Source organism: Condylura cristata, unplaced genomic scaffold (assembly GCF_000260355.1).
Source record: "Condylura cristata isolate star-nosed mole 26May11 unplaced genomic scaffold, ConCri1.0 scaffold00002, whole genome shotgun sequence".
Lineage (NCBI taxonomy): Eukaryota > Metazoa > Chordata > Mammalia > Eulipotyphla > Talpidae > Condylura > Condylura cristata.
The window spans coordinates 47,901,836-47,921,512 of record NW_004567103.1 but is presented as its reverse complement, the minus strand read 5'-3'; the positions used below and the strand labels follow the sequence as shown (position 1 = coordinate 47,921,512).

The following is a 19,677-nucleotide window of genomic DNA, read 5'->3' as shown; positions in this document are numbered from 1 at the left end:
TTACCAACTAAATCATCCAAGCTTTCCCCAAAGTACTAACTTTACTCATATGGGTAGGTGATGCCATTTATTCCCAAACATATTCCTTTGTCCCTACCCTTAAAATATAAAGGGTGGTCCAAAGAAAAAAAAATGGATATAATTTTTAAAATATTAAGTCTTGGGCCCTCCCTGGTAGTACAACAGGTTAAAGCACAGCACTAAGAAACTAAAGTCACCTCAGCATGAGTTCGATCCCCACCCTGGAGGTGATCCACATGGCCTGGTAGACCTCTCCTGACCTACCCGCTGCTCCCCTCAGCAGTGTACTTCATAGATCTGCCTGTTCTGCTCCCCACTGTCTCTGATGAATCCTCTCACTACCCCTGCACCTCTGGCCTGTACCCCAGTTCTGAATATATAAATAAATAAATCTTAAAAAAAAAAGTATTTCAAGTCTTTCCATAGAAAGAAAGGGTTCTAACACTCTATTCCTGAATCAGGGCACAATCACTGTAAGAAGAGTGAGCATTTTCTCATTTTCTTTTTTTCTTTTTTTTTTTTTTATAAGGCTGGGTTTTTTTTTTAATTTTTTTTTTTATTTATTCATACAGAACTGGGGTACAGGCCAGAGATGCGGAGGGTGAGAGGATTCACCAGAGACAGAGTGGGGTGCAGAACAGGCAGATCTACGAAGTACACTGCTAAGGGGAGCAGCGGGCGGGCCAGGAGAGGTCTGCCACGCCATGTGGTCACCTCCGGGGCAGGTGGGGATCGAACTCATACGGAAGTGGTTTAAGCTTCTCTGTGCTGTGCTTTAACCTGCTGCGCCACCATGGAGAGCTGGAGAGCCGGAGGGCCAGCAAAGAGTGAGCATTTTCAAACTTGAATATGCACACAGATAACCTGGGGGGACCTTATAAATATGCAGATTCTGATCCAAAGGGTCCCAGGTGGATGACTGAATTTCTGACTTGTAGAAGGAAGGCCCAGAGGCACAGAGTGGAGAAAATGTGAAAGTGAGGAGCTTGAAAGTACTAGAACAAAGGTGACAGGGTAGATGGGCCAAGGAGGGGAGCAGGTCCAGCAGGATTGCCTCACCCTGTGAACCTGAGGAAAGAGGGAGGAAGCAAAGAGAGAAGTGAGACCGTGGTATTGTTCCAGTGCAACCTCTACATGAAATGTGTTGCCTGACTGTGGGTCTTCACCATCAGCCTAAAGGGACTTAAAATAAGACTCAACTGCAGCACACACGAAAAGGTTAACAATGAGTTTATTACAAAAAAGGAAAAAGGAATGAGTGATTAAGTTAAGGAGACAGAGAGAGTGATATACGGTGAATGTGTTCTACCAGTTCTGCTGAGCTGGAATGCCAGTGGCTTGCTGAAATCTGGCAAAAAACAAGAGACCCCCTAAGGTCCACATGTCTGGTCTAATAACCAACCTGGCTGCTTAACTTGACGCTCAGTTCCCAGCCACTGAGGGTGGGACAAGCGATGTGTAGTCCTTGGTGTCTTGGGTCTCTTTGGACTGGGGTGGGAATAGAGTCTATAAATCCTCTTTGTGGAGTTTGTTCAGGACATTCTTTGCCCCCCAACTGTATTAAATTGCTCAGGATTTCACAAGTCCAGGAAAGGATGAAACATTCAAAGGGAAAGAAAAGCATACAAGGTCCATGTTGGAAGAACTCACAGGAAAACTTTGAAATGAAAGCAACCCACTGGCCAAAAACATAGTCAAGGAATGTAACAGTGGCTCCCTTGGCAGTGTAGTGGACTAAGACTCAGCTGTGTCATCAAGTGCCTAAGCTAGCTAGGGCACAGTGTTTAGTCTTCCTCAAGGCTACGGAGCTGGGTCTGCTCACACAGCTTCGTGGGCAGTGTATCACAAGTGTGGGAAAACCAACCTAAAATGGGATGACAAGTAAAAAGCCTTTCCATCTGCTCCAAGTAAAGTGGCAGCCACAGCAGCTCCCTCTGCTGGGAGCCACGTGGGTGGAAGACAGAGAACAGCAGACACCCACACACTACTGCTGTACCCCCACCACAGGTGAGACTCAGGCAGGACTCAGGCTTCTCAGGCAGGGCCTACTGGATTTGGTGGATGATACGAGAAACATATGGCATCCCACCATGGATATGGGAATAGGGTTGGGAGAGGGAAAAATCACACACACAAGACCTGGAGAAAAATAACCATACTGAAATATCTGTGAGGGATTTTCTGGTGCTGTTATATGGCCTTTGTCTCCTCCCAAACCCCCTAAGGAAAACAATTTCTGCTATAAACCTTGCTGAGTAGAAGTGGCAACTGAGAGGGACAGGGACAGGGACAGGACCACCAGGAGTCGCTTGAGGGAACAGCTGGCCAGAGCCTGTCTGGTCCTAGACTGACTCCATCACCTGGGCAGGTCAGCCAGTATCAGCTTCAGTTTCCTTTTCTGTAAAAGGAACTTACTAAAGTCATCTGTATAGGCTTGTTGTGAACTAAGCAAAACAAACTGAGGAACTCCTTGCAGAATGCAGAATGCAACGCATAACACCAGTAGTAACACTAGTCCCTTGGTCTCTCAGTTTCCTCTTCGTATCACTGTATTGATCATTAATCTCAAGTGTCCTAAGGCAGCAGCCCACACTTTTTCAAAGAGATGTCACATAAAGCGCTCAGTGTGCCCCACTGGCTCCAGGGTAACATGCTTACAGGTCACTGAGCCATGAAACTTTAGCTTCAGTTCTGACTCTACATTGTCCCAACCCATATTCTTTGTAATTATTTCACACTGATTAGTTATTCCATCCTTGGCAGGAATGTTACAGTGATTATAGCTGAGCGGTAAGTCCTAGACTGTCAAAACACTAGTGGGGATATAAAACAACAATGGAACGTCAATAAAAATGAAAATTAGGGCCCTCCCTGGTGGCGCAGCGGGTTAAAGCACAGCACTGAGAATCTAAAGCTGCTTCCGCATGAGTTCGATTCCCCCCTGCCCCGGAGGTGACCACATGGTGTGGCAGACCTCTCCTGGCCCGCCCGCTGCTCCCTCAGCAGTGTGCTTCATCAATCTGCCTGTTCTGTTCCCCGCTCTCACTGCCCCTGAGCCTCTGGCCTGTACCCCAGTTCTGTATGCAAAAATAAATAAATCTTTAAAAAAAAAAAATTCCATCCTGGCTCACTTCATGTATCCTGGTAAGCTGCTCAAACTCTTTTGGAATAAGAAGTCTAAACATATATTTATGCAAAGGATTTCGAACAAAGAAAAATAAAGGAGTTTGAAGACACAAGAATTAGGAAAAAGTTGAAGCATAGTTTTCTATTGTCCTTAAAACCCTGAGATTTACAAAGCATTAAAAGGAAAGAGATTTCACTTCTGAAAGGAAACTATTTAAATGGAGTCTGAATTCAAAATATTAAAATATATATTTAACCAAATTAGCATATTTTCACAAGTTATATAGATCCAAAATAAATTCTTCCTAATCTGATATTGGTGACAAAATATCCTACTCAGCCTTAGTTAAGAAATCAACTTACTCAATCTCCAACATCCTGTGCAGTTAAATCTGCTATTTCTAACTTTGTTCTAAAGCTGTGGTTCTCAACCTTGGCTGCACGCTGAAATCAGCTGGGGAGTTTTTAAAATTACCAACTCCTTTATTCCAATCCTAGGGATGTTGATATAACTTGGTTTAGGATACAGACTGGGAATGAAATTTTTCAAAAGTCCCTAGGTGATTCTAATTTGCAGCCAACACTGTGAGCCACAGTCTTCAAGCTGAGCACTAAAGATGAATTATTCTTGCAAGAAAATCTTGAAAGAAACATCTACTTAGGCACATTTGCACACTGCAACTCAATCTAAAAAAAAAAGTCACCTGGCCCTCCCTGGTGGCGCAGTGGGTTAAAGCACAGCACTAAGAAGCTAAAGCCACTTCCACATGAGTTCCAGCCCCGCCTGCCCCGGAGGTGACCACATGGCGTGGCAGACCTCTCCTGACCCGCCCGCTGCTCCCCTCAGCAGTGTACTTCATCGATCTGCCTGTTCTGCTCCCCACTCTGTCTCTGGTGAATCCTCTCACCCTCCGCATCTCTGGCCTGTACCCCAGTTCTGTATGAATAAATAAATAAATCTTTTTAAAAAATGGGAAAAAAATCTAGATATTTTGCAGAGAAACATTTTCAAGAAATTAGAAAAAAGGAAGCATAGCTTCTGTGATGGCTTTAACCAGTGTTTGTAGAGAAGTACTTAAAGCTGGGGAGAAAAGGTACACAAGGTTAAGTGTCATGGGAGTAGGAAGTCTAGAAAATGCCTTGAAAGCAGCAAGGAAATCACTAGGGTAAGTATCAGCTTGCTCACAGAATAATCGAATGTACAACCCCAAACATACTTGTCTGGTTATGACATCACAGAGTTGGGTACTTTGAAAAGCTGCCTGAAAAAACTAAACAATTTAAACAATTTTGCTTAGAAAAACTAATATGTTATTTTTTAAAATAATATACTAGCTCATTTATACATAATTTTGTGCCTTTTTCTATCTCAGTTGTAATCCCCGTGGGCTTCCCATCACCAAATCACCTGTGTGCCATTACCATAGTCCAGGGCACGCCCCACAACACATCATTTTTTATCCCATTCCCCACTCCATCCCATAAAATATCTCTGGTATATAGTTGTTCATTCTTATTTTTTTTCCCCCTGATCCCTTACACTCCTGCTATGAGTGAAACCATCTGGTATTTTTCTTTTTCTTTCTGGGTTATTTCACTAAGCATGATCCCTTCCAGCTCCATCCATGTTACTGCAAAAGACATGAGGTTATCCTTTTTTGATTGTAATATGTTACTTTCTTCAAGAAAACAAGGAGAGGTAAAAGAGCAAGGGATAAAGCAGAAATGTAAAAAAATACTACAGGAAAATCCAATTTCTCTTGGAGTTGGCTAAAAAAGTTATTCCACATATAGTGGTAACTGTTCTTCACACGCTAAAGGCTCCTCTTGGCCATCAATGTATCTAAATCAGACTCAGTCATCAACAACTGCTGCTTGATAGTCTAATTACAGATGATAGGAAGGACTGGAAATAGTAAATTCAAAGACTTCATTAAAATAGACACCAAGGGCCCTCCCTGGTGGCACAGCAGGTTAAAGCACAGCACTAAGAAGCTAAAGCCTCTTCTGTATGTGTTCGATCCCTGCCTGCCCTGGAGGAGATCCACATGGCGCGGCAGACCTCTTGTGACCCTCCCACTGCTCCCCTCAGCAGTGTACTTCGTCAGCGGCCTGTTCTGCTCCCCAGTCTGTCTCTGGTGCATCTTCTCACAGCCCCTGTACTTCTGGCCTGTCCTCTGTATGCATAAAAAAATAGACATCAATAACTTTTCTTGTTAGCCAGTTTATGCTGCTGGAACCTCCAGGTCAGCTTCTCGTGCTGCTGCTGCATTTGGCTTTGTCACTAAAAGAAGAGAACCTGAGATGAAATGTGTCTTTTTCTTTTTCATGGGGTACTAAAAAGGATCAACTTTCCTGCATAAGTGACAAACAACCCGTGATCTTCCAACCTTGTCCCTCAGTATTTCAGAGCTGTTTTCAGCAGCAGCTTAGTTAATCATGAAAATAACCAAACCAAAATAAGAAAGAAGATACTGCAGGAAAGAACAAAAACATTTATCTCAAACCAAGCAACATTTCCCAGGAGTCTACAAGAACAGAAAAAGTGAGGTAGTAAAACTGGAGATGTAACTGAAGCTGGTTTCAACCTGGAAATATTTTCCCAGATTTTCTCCTACTCTGCAAATGTTTGTATGCCTGGTCTCTTTGTTACTGACTACATGTGAGTCCAGAAACATATGTCCTTGCAATGCAGTGCTAATATTCCTTTTTGAAAAAAAATGAGATGTTAGACACTTTAGCAGTTTCTAATACATGCATAAAAACAGTAGCATACCCAACTGTTATCTGAGCTAACTATAACTTTTAAATTATGTATTCCAAAAACAAAAATTTTCTCCAACAAATAATACATATTCCTAAGCTAATATAACTTCAGAGCTATAAAGGTAAATTAGTTTTGCATATACAATATTTATTCCATAATGTCTTAAGAATACATATCTTCAAAATATGCAAAATTTTCACATTTCTAATCCCACTTTCAATTGGACTATAGTTGGATAAACACAAACACCAAATGATATGAAAGTAATTACAAAACAAAAAGGCCAGGGACAGATGACAATATAAAATTTAATATTTGAAACTTGAAATACTCAAACCAGTTGTACATTCATTGAAGCCGGCTTGCATTTCAATATAACCTAGTATAAAAGACTACAAGAAATAGTCAAATGCAATTTGTTACCACATAAGATGAGAAATGAACTGGGATATGAATAATTAATTTATGAACCAGAAAAATTTTAGGTTCAAAAAGAATGGGAAGACACTTTCATCAATACAATACAGAGAACATTATAGCATCCAGCTTTTTAAGCTTACATCCTCAAACTAGAATAATTTTTTTTCTACAATAAGCAAGACTTGCAATAGTATCAACAATTACAGAAAATAGCTAAATCAGTACAATTTTTTTTAATTATTTTTCTTAAACCTCAATTAAAGGGGGTTGGGGGGAGGGCTTCTGACAGTAAGAACAGCTTGAAGGGCCATAAATATAATTTAATTTCAAAAGGATGAGAGAAATTTATGCCAGCTAGTTGTTGTCAGCTCTCCCCCTAATAATTAGGGGATAGCTAAACCATTTCTCAAATGATCATTGGACAAATTCTCTTTTATTCTTCAAAAGAACCTATAAATCATAGCTAATTCATTTCTCTAAAGAGAGGAAGGAAGGAAAGAACAGATCAAGAGAAATGAGAAGTAATAAAATAGCACCATAGAGGAAAGGAGCATAAGGCCCATAGGTTTTTTCTGAGGAAGGTAAGCTTTCTATCTATATGCAAATGCTGTCAGTGAGATAGAGCCAAGTATCTCTAGGGAAAGTTAAACAGGAAGAGAAGGGCAAATGGCAGAATTTTTCCAGTTCAAAACTGGGACATCCTTTTTATATACTTAGGGAAACAGGTGACAGAATGTGTACCAAAATCTATGAGTTCACAGTGGAGTTTTGTCACAATGCGATACCCAAGTAGCTTGACTCCATCCTGAATTAGAAAGCATTCTTTCCTAGTAATTTGTATTTTTGTTCAAGTGATTTTTTTAAGCAATTTAATGAAAAGAGTTTCTTTTTTTATAAAGATTTTTTTATTTATGCATACAGAACTGGGGTACAGGCCAGAGGTGCAGGGGTGATGAGAGGATTCACCAGAGACAGAGTGGGGAGCAACAGGCTGACTGACAAAGTACAGGCAGGGGAGGAGCAGGCAGGTCAGGAGAGGTCTGCCGCGCCATGTGGGTCACCTCCAGGGTGGGGATCAAACTCATACTGAGATGGCTTTAGCTTCTTAGTGCTGTGCTTTAACTCGTTGCACCACCAGGGAGGGCCAAAAAGAGTTTTTAAATACACAGAATGTTTGAATTTAGGCAATGAAAATAAAATTTTGCTACTGAGTGTAATTCCTTGTTGAAGGAATGAGGTCAGGAGGATCAGAGCAGAAAGCGATTCATGCAAAGTCTGCAATTCAAGAGAAGAGAGGCCCTGTGACCCAATGAGCTCTTTTTGCTCTGTCAGTTCAGGACTCGGGGTTGCCATTGTTTTCTGAAATGATTCTGCTCACACTTGCATTCAGCACAAGCTGAAATATTTTAATGACCTTTACTACTATTTCATAATATAATCACCTTTTCTTTTCTTTCAATAAATAAGTACCTTGCCTGGCCCCTGGGCCATGATTTCTCCTACACATTATAACTAATGTATGAGTTTGGATGACACCAACCTATGTAAAAGAATAAAATGCCACTAAGCTTTCTTTTTTTCTTTTTTTTCATAATATAACAGTTTATTTCTATATCATTTTGTGCACTTTTTCATCTCAGTTGTAATCCCCATGGGCGTCCCATCACCAAATCACCCATGTGTCATCACCATAGTCCAGTGCATTTCTAAGCTTTCTTTACAAAGAAAAATGGCATAGAGCAAAAGATGTAAAAATCATAAAATCAAGTAAAGATGATGAACCAAAATGTTTCTCAATCCCTGCATAATAATAAAATCCCCTAAATGTTGTGAAAAGTATGTTTTCAGATAAAGGGAGGACCCTTCCCATTTATGGAATTCATTGTCACCAGGTGGTAGAGACTGAAAAGACAGATGGCTTCAGATAAGGGAGATTAATTCTTCACTCATGTATTTTAAGGGAAACCGAGTGTGCCCTCGAGCAGCAGCCCTAACCTTTGAGGTTGACCACAAAACCAGAAAGCCAAGCTTTTTTCAAGAAACTTCAACACCATCTTCACATATAATTTACTAGTCTTCATGACAGTGGGTCAGACCCAGTTAGCAAGCCCTAAGTTCCTATTCAAAAGCAAAAACTCCCTCTTTGGAATACACATTAGAGAATCTATCTATTAATCTGCTAAACTATTTCTAGGCAAATAGAGGGAAAAGAGGCAGAAAGATACCCCTAGCTCAAAAAGCTCATCTGATCAAATACAAAACAAACAGGAAGCCTCCTCACCATCTCCTAGTTCAGTGCTTAGCACCGACTGGGCTTTAATAATTAGAGTCAAGTTCAGTTCGAAATCTATAAATATCTCCCAGAGGATGTTAAGTTAATTACAACGAATCATTTATACCACTGTGGGGCTAACAAATGTGTAGTTAACAACCAAGGATGGATTAACAAATCTCAGAAAGCATCAAGCACCCAGGTTGGATGGGTCAGGAAGGAGCAGTGTAGGGATAGAAGGTCAGGAGTTTAGGACAGCCCAGTAACATCTTCACGGCTCCTGGAACCTTAACCACCAAGATCGTCATACCCAGAGATGAAAATACATGAAAGTCAGCGTCTAATACATACACGGAAATGTAAAAGAATATATAGATGAACTAAGTTCTACCCATGTGATTCCTAGGAAAAGATTCATGCTAGGGTGTTCTAACCTAAGTGCTATTAAAACCAAAACGAATTTTTAATAAGCATATAGTTTTGCCCTACAATGTACACACCTAAAACTTACCCCTTTTATGGGCTAAGTGCAATATAGAAACTCATTAAGATTTACCCAATAAATCAATTAATACATATTGGATCTGGAACCCATTTATTTTTGAAGAACATAAAGTACTTGTTTCAACAATGTCAATTTTATTTACCAATTATTTCGCCCCCATGATCTCATCTAACATCACTTTTCCTCCATTCTCAGAAAAAACTGTCATTCTCACTGTGCTTCAGCAGTCATGGTCACTTCCAGTCTTCTCCAGCAAACCTGGAAAGAGCTCCATGACCATAGGAAAAGCTCCTGACTCCCTCAGCCACAGAACAGCAAAGTCCAAGGTCAACACTGCTCCATGCCATCACACTTGACTGCTCTCTGTAAACCTCCCCTTACTATGGGAGTTGGGGGAAGATGGGAGGAGGGAGTAGGGAGTGGGAGGTAACCCAGTCTCAGCAAGAAAGGCTGATGTCCCAACAGCCAGGAAATTGTTGTGAATTGTGATTTCTATGCCATAAGGCTCTCAGAAGATGAAGATTCCAGTGGCCATTGTTTTTTTGGGTTGTTTTTTTGTTTGTTTGTTTTTTGTTTTTAAGATTTATTTGTTTATGCATGTCAGAACTGAGGTGTAGGCCAGAGGTGCAGAGTGGGGGTGGAGAGATTAAGAGAATTCACCAGAGACAGATTGGGGAGCAGAACAGGCTGACTGACTAAAATACACTGCTAAGGAGAGCAGTGGGCAGGACAGGAGAGGTCTGCTGCTCCATGTTGGTCACCTCCCTGGGTGAGGATCAAATTCATGCTGTACTGGCTGCAGATAGCTTCATGGTGCTGCAGCCTAGCCCCTTGTGCCACCAGGGAGGGTGCTGGCCATTGTTTTTTATAAGAAAAACAGTTGCCAGTTAACACACAACAGTTTCTGAAATGATATAGAGCTCTGGTCTGTATCTAATGTCACCGATGGAATTAAAGAATTATTAGGATATGGATGTTCAAACACTGCTAAATTGTGAACCCACCGAAATAATAAAAGTATGAGCAACAGCAGTAGTAGAAGTAAAAAGGATTACAGGAACTTTCCTCTACACAATCCCATGTACCAGGAGGGCAGATTGTAATATAAATCCATTTCTGTTTGCTTGAAAGGGACCTGGGAGTAAGACATCCTAAAGAACCATTGCCTTTCCTCTGATCTCTGGAAATATCAAGATATCAAAAGGTTAAGAGTTCTAGATAAAGGAAAGACCAAAGCAATAAATCAATATCTTTTAAGTGGAAAATAGGTAATTATGCATACATGTCCTGTACTCTAGTAACACAACATGGGCATTACTGGGGAACAAAAAAATGAGAGAAATAAATTAACTGCTAATTAGAAACTCACAACTCCTAAGACCTCAGATTAATGCAGCCAAGCACAACATCATAAAAGCAGTGGGCCTTAAACTGACAGCGCTAAGTTCAGAGTATATCCACATCACACTGCTGTGTCCCAGGGAAACAGACAAAAGGGTCTGGAGTGACAGTCTCCCTGCTAACTTCCTCTCAGACCCTTATGCACATCACTGGCAGTTGACAACTGATAAAAAGCCAGCAGAGCGCTATCCTGAAGGTTGTGGGCAACCAAGAGTTCTTGATATAGACCAGAGACCATGGCCTAATGGGGCCTCTCAAATTGCCACACACGAATGTACACAAGCCTTACTTACACAAAGCCTTATAAAGTTTCTGCAAAAAGACAGTTGTGAGACCTCCAGCAGATCACCACAATCAAATGAAATTATTGTGGACCAGTTCTTGAGTGATATTTTCAAATGGTGAGTGAGGTGAATACTCAAAATTATTTATATATATATATATATATACGCTTACTATAAGAACAGATCTAAGGACTACTGAAGAGATCCTAGAGATCTTCTAACTCAACTCTATGTTTATATCATGCAGAGCTGTTAGGTAACTTGACAAAGTTAGCAAACAAGTTAGTAGTTGAGGCTGGACCCAATTCTCCCCAGAGCACATCCAAAGCTTTTTCCACTCAAGGAAAGTGACTTTGAAAACTGGTCGGATGACACAGGAAGTCTTATAGGTCGCCATGAAAGCAAGCAACAGAAAAATGCAGTAATAATTTCAGTAAGAGCAACGCACAACTGAAATTTTAAAGAGGGTAAAGGCTTACGCATTTTTTAAAGTAACATCAAATTATGGAAGCCTTTGCTATAGTCAGAATTTTGCTAACAATCTGTTGCTTCAATTCTGGTGAAATCTATGCCTTGTGTAGCTTAATTTAAAATTTAAGGCCAAACAGATTTGGAAAAGTACAGCTTTTTATCCCTGTACTTAATTTATACTATAGTGTACTATAATTAAGCCTGAAATAAAAGCTATATTCTGAGTAAAGACAAAAAGCTCTTGTTAATAACATTCCATTCCCAATGTAGACCATAACAAAAGGCTTCTTCACTGGGAGCCAACTGTCATTATACTTTGTAGCTTGTATGGAGCTATTGGACTAATATTTGTACTGGGATTAGTGTTGGGGTAACCAATCAGTTAACTCCTCTGGTGCGGTTTTCTATTATCCTCAAATCAATGGCCAAATTGCCAGAAAAAAAAATTGGCAGGAAGAACGACAACTATATTTATGAGATTAAATTCTCAGACCCTTCACAGTTTGCTGGGCAACTAATCACCGTTGGCCAAGTTATTCATTTAATAATGAGTCAGTTAAGCCAAAAGCAAATGTTCCCTCAACCAACCAAGGCTACTATAGTCATAGTCACACTGGCAAATTCCAACTATTTATGTAATATACTTCATTTAGATAAGAAGTACCAGTTGTGATGTACAAAAAAAATGCACTCCTCCTACAAACCAACTATGCTATGATGTACTATTCTGAATATCTGAAATGTGTGTGTGATTCTTGAATTCATATAAGCCAAAATCACCAAAAAAGTACTCGTGGAGATAACTGTGCCACGATTCTAGACTGAGGCCATAAGCCCAGGAGGATCACACAGCATCAGGTCATCTAAGTCTTGCCCTCGTTTTATGAAAGAGTGTCAACACTGAGACCATCCGCACCCAGGGGTTATGAGGACTGAGCAAAGTACTATTTGTTGAAGTAAGGTAAGTTGTACATTTTACAATTCAGTCATAAGGTACAGTACAATTAATCAGAGGAGGAGAACGCTTTCCAGGAAATGTGTGTGTTAGAAAAGGAGGTAACACCAAGTTGCCTTTGCTCTTTCGTCTCCTCTTTCTCACAGCCATCTCTACTACCCATCAGCTAGGAAAAGCAATCAGAAGATACAGTGACTTTTACTTACTAATAGTTCATCCATACTGGTCTGGCATTTTTCCAAGTTGATCCGCTTTATTGCTACACGTTCTTGCCTGGGTTTGCACAGAGCTGCCTGAACCACAGCCGTAGCTCCACTGCCTGAAATGAAATCAAAACATCAGTTTTGAAATGGCACACAGGCTGGCACTCTGCATGATCCTCTTTATAAATTAAATACCTATTTCTGTAAAAGTCTTATACTTTAGGTGTTTAAAACAAGGTCATTTGTGGCTTTTCCCTGGTGGTGCAGCAAGCTAAAGCAACACATTATGAAGCTTTCCAAAGCCATTTCAGCACGAGTTCGATCCCCAGCCAGGGAGCTGACCCATATGGCGTGGCACACCTCTCCTGACCCACCGCTGCTCCCCTCAGCAGTGTACTTTGTTAATCTGCCTGTTCTGTTCCTCACTCTGTCTCTGGTGAATATTCACACCCACTGCACCTCTGGCCTGTACCCCAGTTCTGTAAGCATAAATAAATCTTTTTAAAACAAACAGAAAAGGACATCATTTGCTTTTCTTTGTCCATGTGATATCTTTTTAAAGAATTTAAACACTAAAATAGCAATGTGGAGGGGGAAAGAAAAGAAAAACTGGGCCCTCCCTAGTGGCACAATGGGTTAGGACACAGCACTGCAAGCTAGCCACAGCCACTTCAGTGTAAGTTCAATTCCCGGCCCAGGAGGTGACCCACATGGCATGGCAGATGTCTCCTGCCCTACCCACTGCTCCCCTCAGCAGTGTACTTTGTCAGTCTGCCTGTTCTGCTCCCCACTCTGTCTCTGGTGAACCCTCTCACCACCCCTGCAGATCTCTCCTGACCTACCCACTGCTCCCCTCAGCAGTGTACTTTGTCAGTCTGCCTGTTCTGCTCCCCACTCTGTCTCTGGTGAACCCTCTCACCACCCCTGCACCTCTGGTCTGTACCCCAGTTCTGTATGGATAAATAAACACATCTTTAAAAAAAAGAAAAAGCTGGAATTGGCGAGGGGATGCAAAGCATATGCCCTCCAGGGAGGACCAATCCAGTAAGGGTGCCCCTATCAAAACAGCCCCTTACAACAGAGTGTATTCACTGTGTCTCAGAACAAACAGCACTTCGGTGGACAAAGAGACAAGGGGCAGGAGCGCTGAGGCACAATCCTGCAGGAGAATGTGGCATGATTATCCTCAGGCCCTGATATTTTCCGACTTCAGTGCCAGTAAAATATCTTAAGCTCTTCTTCCACTTCAGCCCGAACCAAACCACTCCAGCCTGAACTACTTGAGGGCTGCCGTGAGGCGCTGTGATGACTGCTCTGCTTTGAGCACCCTTGGAGCTTTTTGCTTCTGAGCTTGCTCTACAATTAAAAGAACAGGAATCAACCTGGTATTCTCATGTTGAAAGAACAACTTTCAAGGATGCCAAGCAAAATGATGCAAAGCTCTCGGCATTCATATGAATTTCCTATTTCTAAGGTTTCGTGATCATTAGCTAATGCACTCAAATTCCTAGGAGACAGAGTCATGTCATTATCCATATTTCATAAGAGCAAAAAGGAGACAAGTAATGATTTGTGGCAGAGCACAAAGAGCTCCTAATCCGATTTATATTCCATAGGGGCAAAAGACCTCCAGGTTAAAGCATCTCAATTTTGCAAATAATACCAAAAATCTCATTCTAGTCACATAAAGTTTCTATTGCTGCAAGACCGCCAATGAGAGAGACAGTCTATGCTCAGGATGGTGTAAAAGGAGACTAGAAGTGCCAATATACCTTTCTCCATGAAGTCTTTCTGCAGGTTCTATTTCCCAAATGACTCATCAAACATGATCACAGAGGGGCAGAGAAGCATATTTTGGCCATAGGAGGAGTGATCGATACAGGGTATGGGACAGAAAGGCATGAAATTTCTAGTTCAAAGTGACACTTTCCCACCCACCCCCCAAATAAATGCCCAGATGGATGTCTTTAGAGCAGAAGGTCTGTTCTTTCTTCAGCCCTATCGTTCCATCAGCAGCTCCAGACCCCTGTCCTGGTGACATGAGCAGATCACCCTAATGTTCCAGAACCAAGTCTCCAACCTCAAGAATTCCAGTCCCAGATTGTCCAATCTGTGTTTAATGGGGAAGAAATTCCACAAAGTAGGGTAAGCACTTTTATGAATGCAATTCTCATTACAGTCTTGTGTGCTTTTTTGTCATTAGCCTCATTTTATATGTGAGAAAACTAGAACTTGAAAAACTTGCCCACACAGCCAGGAAGCACCAGGCTTGGCCTCAGTCAGAGCAGCCAGACCTCAAGGTCCAAGCATTTTTGTTCAAGCAGGAGCCAGCGCACACTCTTCCCTTCCTCACTTGTTTTGTCCTTCCTAGGAAAATAATTATTTTTGCCCTATGTGGCTGAATAGAAGAAAACAACCTAAAGGGAAGATTCAAGTAAGACTCACTCTCTCCAGAGTTCAGTGTGACAGGAGAGCACTGTTATCAGAGGGTGTTTACAAGGGCCTTCCTCTCCCTAGCTCATTGCTTGCTCCACCAGAGGCTACTCCAAGTCCCCCAGGTTGACCTCACCAGCACTGTGGATCACAGCATATTGGGTTCAACCCAGAATGCTCCAGATAACAGAGCCAAACACTACAAAGAGGCCTGCTGATAGCAAACTGTGTTTTCCAGTCAAGGTCTCCAGAACAAGAGACCATCCCTGAAGGGAACCACAGAGAAAGTAGTAAGTAGCTAGTTAGCACTAGGCCTGGCACCCAGCAGATAAATCAACAAACATCTTTAACCAGCTGCTGATGAGTAGTCATGCTCAGCTCTACTTGTTGTGAATCTCCCCTCATCGTTCATCTACATTTCAGAGCATTCCAAAATCAGAGGAAGTGAAAAACAAATTCCCAGAAAGGATAAAACAAATGCATGTAATACAGGGCTACCTCTCCTAATAAGTTAAGTCCTTGAATATATAGAAGTCTTGGACTTCCACGGACACACACAAAAATTATGGACACAGGTAAGACATCTAAAGATGGAGAGGGAGTGGTAGAGAAAGTGCTTTATTAGAACTTTGCAACTGGGAGATATTATTGTTTTACAAACTGAGCTGAGTAAGGGACAACTGGAAGCTTCCCATATGTAGAGTCTAAATATGAAACTTCATGAGCTGAGATTATGGTCACAGCATGAATGGCTTTAACCATTCACTGAGCAAGCTGGGAGATTCTGCCTTGACTCCAGAGATTTCCTTCAACAACAGAAGACATCAAACACAACATGCAAGGTATGGAGCTTTAATAACCATCAAGACCAGTCCCTCCGTGGGTAAGGGGTGGATAAGGGAAGGAGGGAGAGCTCACCAAAAAAACTGAACTGGCTAGCACCTTAATGCCCACTTCCCAGTCTCCTGAATGGCTATAAATAAATTTGTGTTGCTATGGCAACCAATCTATGGCATTTTACTATGGCAGCCCAAAGGAGGAAACCAAAAGCCTAAGTCACTCTCCCACTATCACTTATGGCAAATTATGTCACACAAATTAGAAGGTACTCAAACTTCCTAATTAAGTCAACAACAATAAGAGGCAAGATTCAACTGAAGAGTCTTTACTGATTCCTATGGTTCCCTTGTCTAAGGCTAGTAAGCCCACTGAAAAGAAGTTTAGGCTGGCATTCAAACCAAGTCTGGCCCTCCCTTTGTGACACTGGGCCTAATTTCGATCTAAACCTCTGTTTTCTGAATAGGTATAATAAACTCTACCTGTGAGCCTTAATGACATAATTAAGGCTTTGTGTTTGGCTTTTGTGCTGGTCCTCATCTCTCCATCTATAACATGAAGATTATATTCGCAGTTTATCTGTCACCCAGCGAGCAGCATGGCTCTGGGTTAATGCTAAATTTCACTTTTCTTACCAGGATGATTCAGTTGGCTTAAGAGAAGGAAGAGGAGCGCTATTTGGAAACCAAAAGACTACAAGATATCCAAGGTCTGACATAGCAAGCTAAGTCTAAGAGTCTAAAATAGGCCCTCCCTGGTGGCACAGCGGGTTAAAGTAAGCACAGCACCGTGAAACTAGCCACAGCTGCTACAGCACGCATTCGATGCCAGCCAGGGAGGTGACCCACATGGTGCAGCAGACCTCTCCTGTCTCACCTGCTGCTCCCCTCAGCAGAGTATTTCAGTAGATCTGCCTGTTCTGCTCCCCACTCTGCCGCTGGTGAATCTTCTCACCCCCTGTACCTCTGGCCTGTACCCCAGTTCTGTATGCATAAATAATCTTTAGAAAAATTTCAAAAGAAAAAGAAAAGAATCCAGAGAGTTCGGGAACAGCTATGTGTTAGTAGTCTATTGTTAAATTTTGTGTGCTGATGATATTCTTTGATTTCAAAGCCTAAAAAAAAAAGTTGTTTTTTTTTTTTAAAAACATTTGTGTCTATCCAGAATGGATGCACTCATAATTCTGGTTGCACTGCATACTAATCGTTTATCCCTGGATGACTTACTTAACTTTTCCATGCCTCAATTTCTTCATTTGCAAGTATGGAGTAATAGCAGGATGCTCAGAAGGTAGCTATGAAGAACCTATGAGTTTATGTATGGAAAGTCCTGGAGGAGGGCCTGGCACATCGGAAGTACTAATTAAATCGTAGCTGCTATTACTCTTCAGGGAAATCCCGCCAGGGCATCTGGCCTCCTGCCAATTTGATATGTTAATACTACATTTTGTGATGTTGATGTACAATAACTTAGTCAATCTTCTTTCCACTGATGAGTGAGTATTCTCTTTATGTCGGGTTCCTCTCCTCCCACCCCCAATATGAACAACATAGCAATGAAAAGCTGGGACTTTCAAAATTATGTTATTAGCCCACAGGAAATTTTCTCTATGTTAAAGTTAGGATATGGTCAATTTTCTAGCTACTCTTTCTCATAAATGTCAAGGTTTACAAAACACATAAATGAAAGTTATTGCATTAGCCTCTGACATGAACAGTAGCCAGTGGAAGGATCTGTCATCACATTCTACTAAACAAGGAGCCCCATGCCAAAACTTCAACAGGAGTTTGCCCATTTCCTCACACATGAATGGCCTCTTTAATTATGCTTACTTGACCTCTTCCACTGCATACAGTCCAGAGCTGTATCAGGCTCTCTTTTTAGAGGTGCTAGCTGGTAGTACGTAATAAACAAGGCATGGCTTTGATCCAGCAGATTTCTTCCAATTCTCTTTACCCTATGAGGTCTATTTATATCAAATGTGCAATCTCACAGCCCATGAAGCCATTCATGTCACCTAAGGGCCAACGCTGGCCAGGGTGTGAATGGACACACACAAGCGCACACACACACGCACGTACACGAACTAGCAGTGGTGCAGCTGCTACTTTACCATGGTCCGTTATCTCCTCGGGAGAAGACTGACATACATGACAGGAGTCTGATTTTTTACAGAAAAGCTGAAAACCAGAAACGTGTGTGAATCCCCCAGTAAGGTCAGCAGCTCGTCTTCTAAAATGTGAAAGCACTATTGTAAGTCACAATGAAACTCACAACGGGTCACGTTTTGCCTCCTGTGGCTCTGCTTTTGGCTGCAAGATTTAAATGACACGTGTGAAGCTGCCATTCTTCTAGCAAAAAGGGCCCAGTCTCCTACGGTTTAACAGAATGCATGCCCTCCGCCTCACTGTATCATTTCCCACAAAGTAGAAACTACTGAGAGCTATTTTTGTCTTTCAGTGCCCTGGGTGTGACAGAATCATGTGCCCAGCAAATGTTTGAGTGAAACACAACAAAAACTGTAAGGAAGTGTTACAACCGATGCACTATATGATGTCCTTTATAACAAAGATTCTACCACTGGCCTTTCTGGACCAGGGGCCACAGACCGTGTGGACACACGCAGGTAGGCGCCACATGGCCACATTTCTACAAACAGGTTACCCTTCTGGGTGGGTGGTTTGGTTCATGTGACAGCCAAGCTGGCTGTCTTCTGACCCTATCAAAAGAAACAACTTTAAAAAAAAAAAAAAAAGAAAAAAGAAGAAGAAGAAGGACCAGTTAGAGTCTGTTTCTTGGCATGTAGGAACAGATTTAGAATTTACTACAAAAATTATAATAATAAATAAAGACCAGGATAAGATGGCCACTCAATGAATGTACTTACATTTCACCACTGCCCTGAACAAACTTCCTTACCTGGGGAGGCCTGGCTTGCTGAAACCTACTGAGGTCACAGATCTCACCTGAGAAAAGCAGCATTTGTCTGTAACTTAGCAAGAGCCATCTGATAATACCACAGAAAAACAAAATGTAGCCTGGGGTTCTGATTTTAAGAGAGAAGGGAGGAAAGCGGTGTATGGAATCAAATTGGAATGAATGGACCTCAAGCTACTACTCAACAAACAACAAAAATACACGCACACTCTTAAAATAGGACGCTACACTTAATAAACTCAAAAGGCATGTGGACTGGATTCACCTAATATAAAGCAAATCACTAGTGGAAGTTAGCATAGGAGTAATTCTAGGTGCCAGGAGAGGATGGGATTTATGTGAGATGGCAGTTAAGAGGGCAGATTCTAATTTCTGCTTCAATGTGGCTGATATAGGGATGAATTCCTAGACATTTTTGTTTTCGTAATGAAACATAACAAAGAATTACTCTACGATTATGATGACTTGCCAGTTTCAAAAAATTAATGATTAGTGTAAAGAGCACTCAAGAGGCTAGATGTGTCAAAGCTCAAACTCTATTAGGATTTTACTACTAATGCTGACGATGACCAACAAATAACCTGGAATAAAACATGTTATCTCTCTGTGAATGTGCACCTTCCCTCCACCCCCACCCTTAGGAGAAGATGACAGGACAGGAGAGAAATGACAGCAGTCCCAGGATTGACCATGACTCCCTTGAGGTGCTGTCTTCCTTGGTAGCCTCAGGCAGAGACATGTCCTCCCTGCTCCCACAGATGCAGCAGGCGCCGTCCCTAACACTGGCAGGCTCACAGAGCATTTGCCCTGAGCCTTACCACTTGTAGAATCAGCCCTTCCCCAAGGCCTTGTCTAGCACAACAGAGCCCTCCATAAGTTTCTGCTGAGTGTGTGAAATCACATCAGCCCAGCACTATCCAAGGCGACCCGGACACTGGAGAGTGGAGCTGTGTGTGATGCCAGCTCTACAGGAGGCCTGGCAGGAGAGGGGGCCTGGAGAGAGCCGTAACCTACAAGGAGGAAGAGTATTTTCCCTCCATATGTT

At 41.8% G+C, this 19,677-nt stretch overlaps 1 protein-coding gene across 1 annotated transcript in view; it reads right to left on the bottom strand.

The window, feature by feature from the left end:
* The window catches only part of STK39 (serine threonine kinase 39), a 254,646-nt gene that overhangs the window by 185,876 nt on the left and 49,093 nt on the right, over positions 1-19,677 (bottom strand). Inside the window, exon 5 of the mRNA XM_012725522.1 lies at positions 12,429-12,541. Coding sequence (XP_012580976.1) covers positions 12,429-12,541 — 113 coding nt within the window. The remainder of the gene's footprint in view (positions 1-12,428; positions 12,542-19,677) is intronic.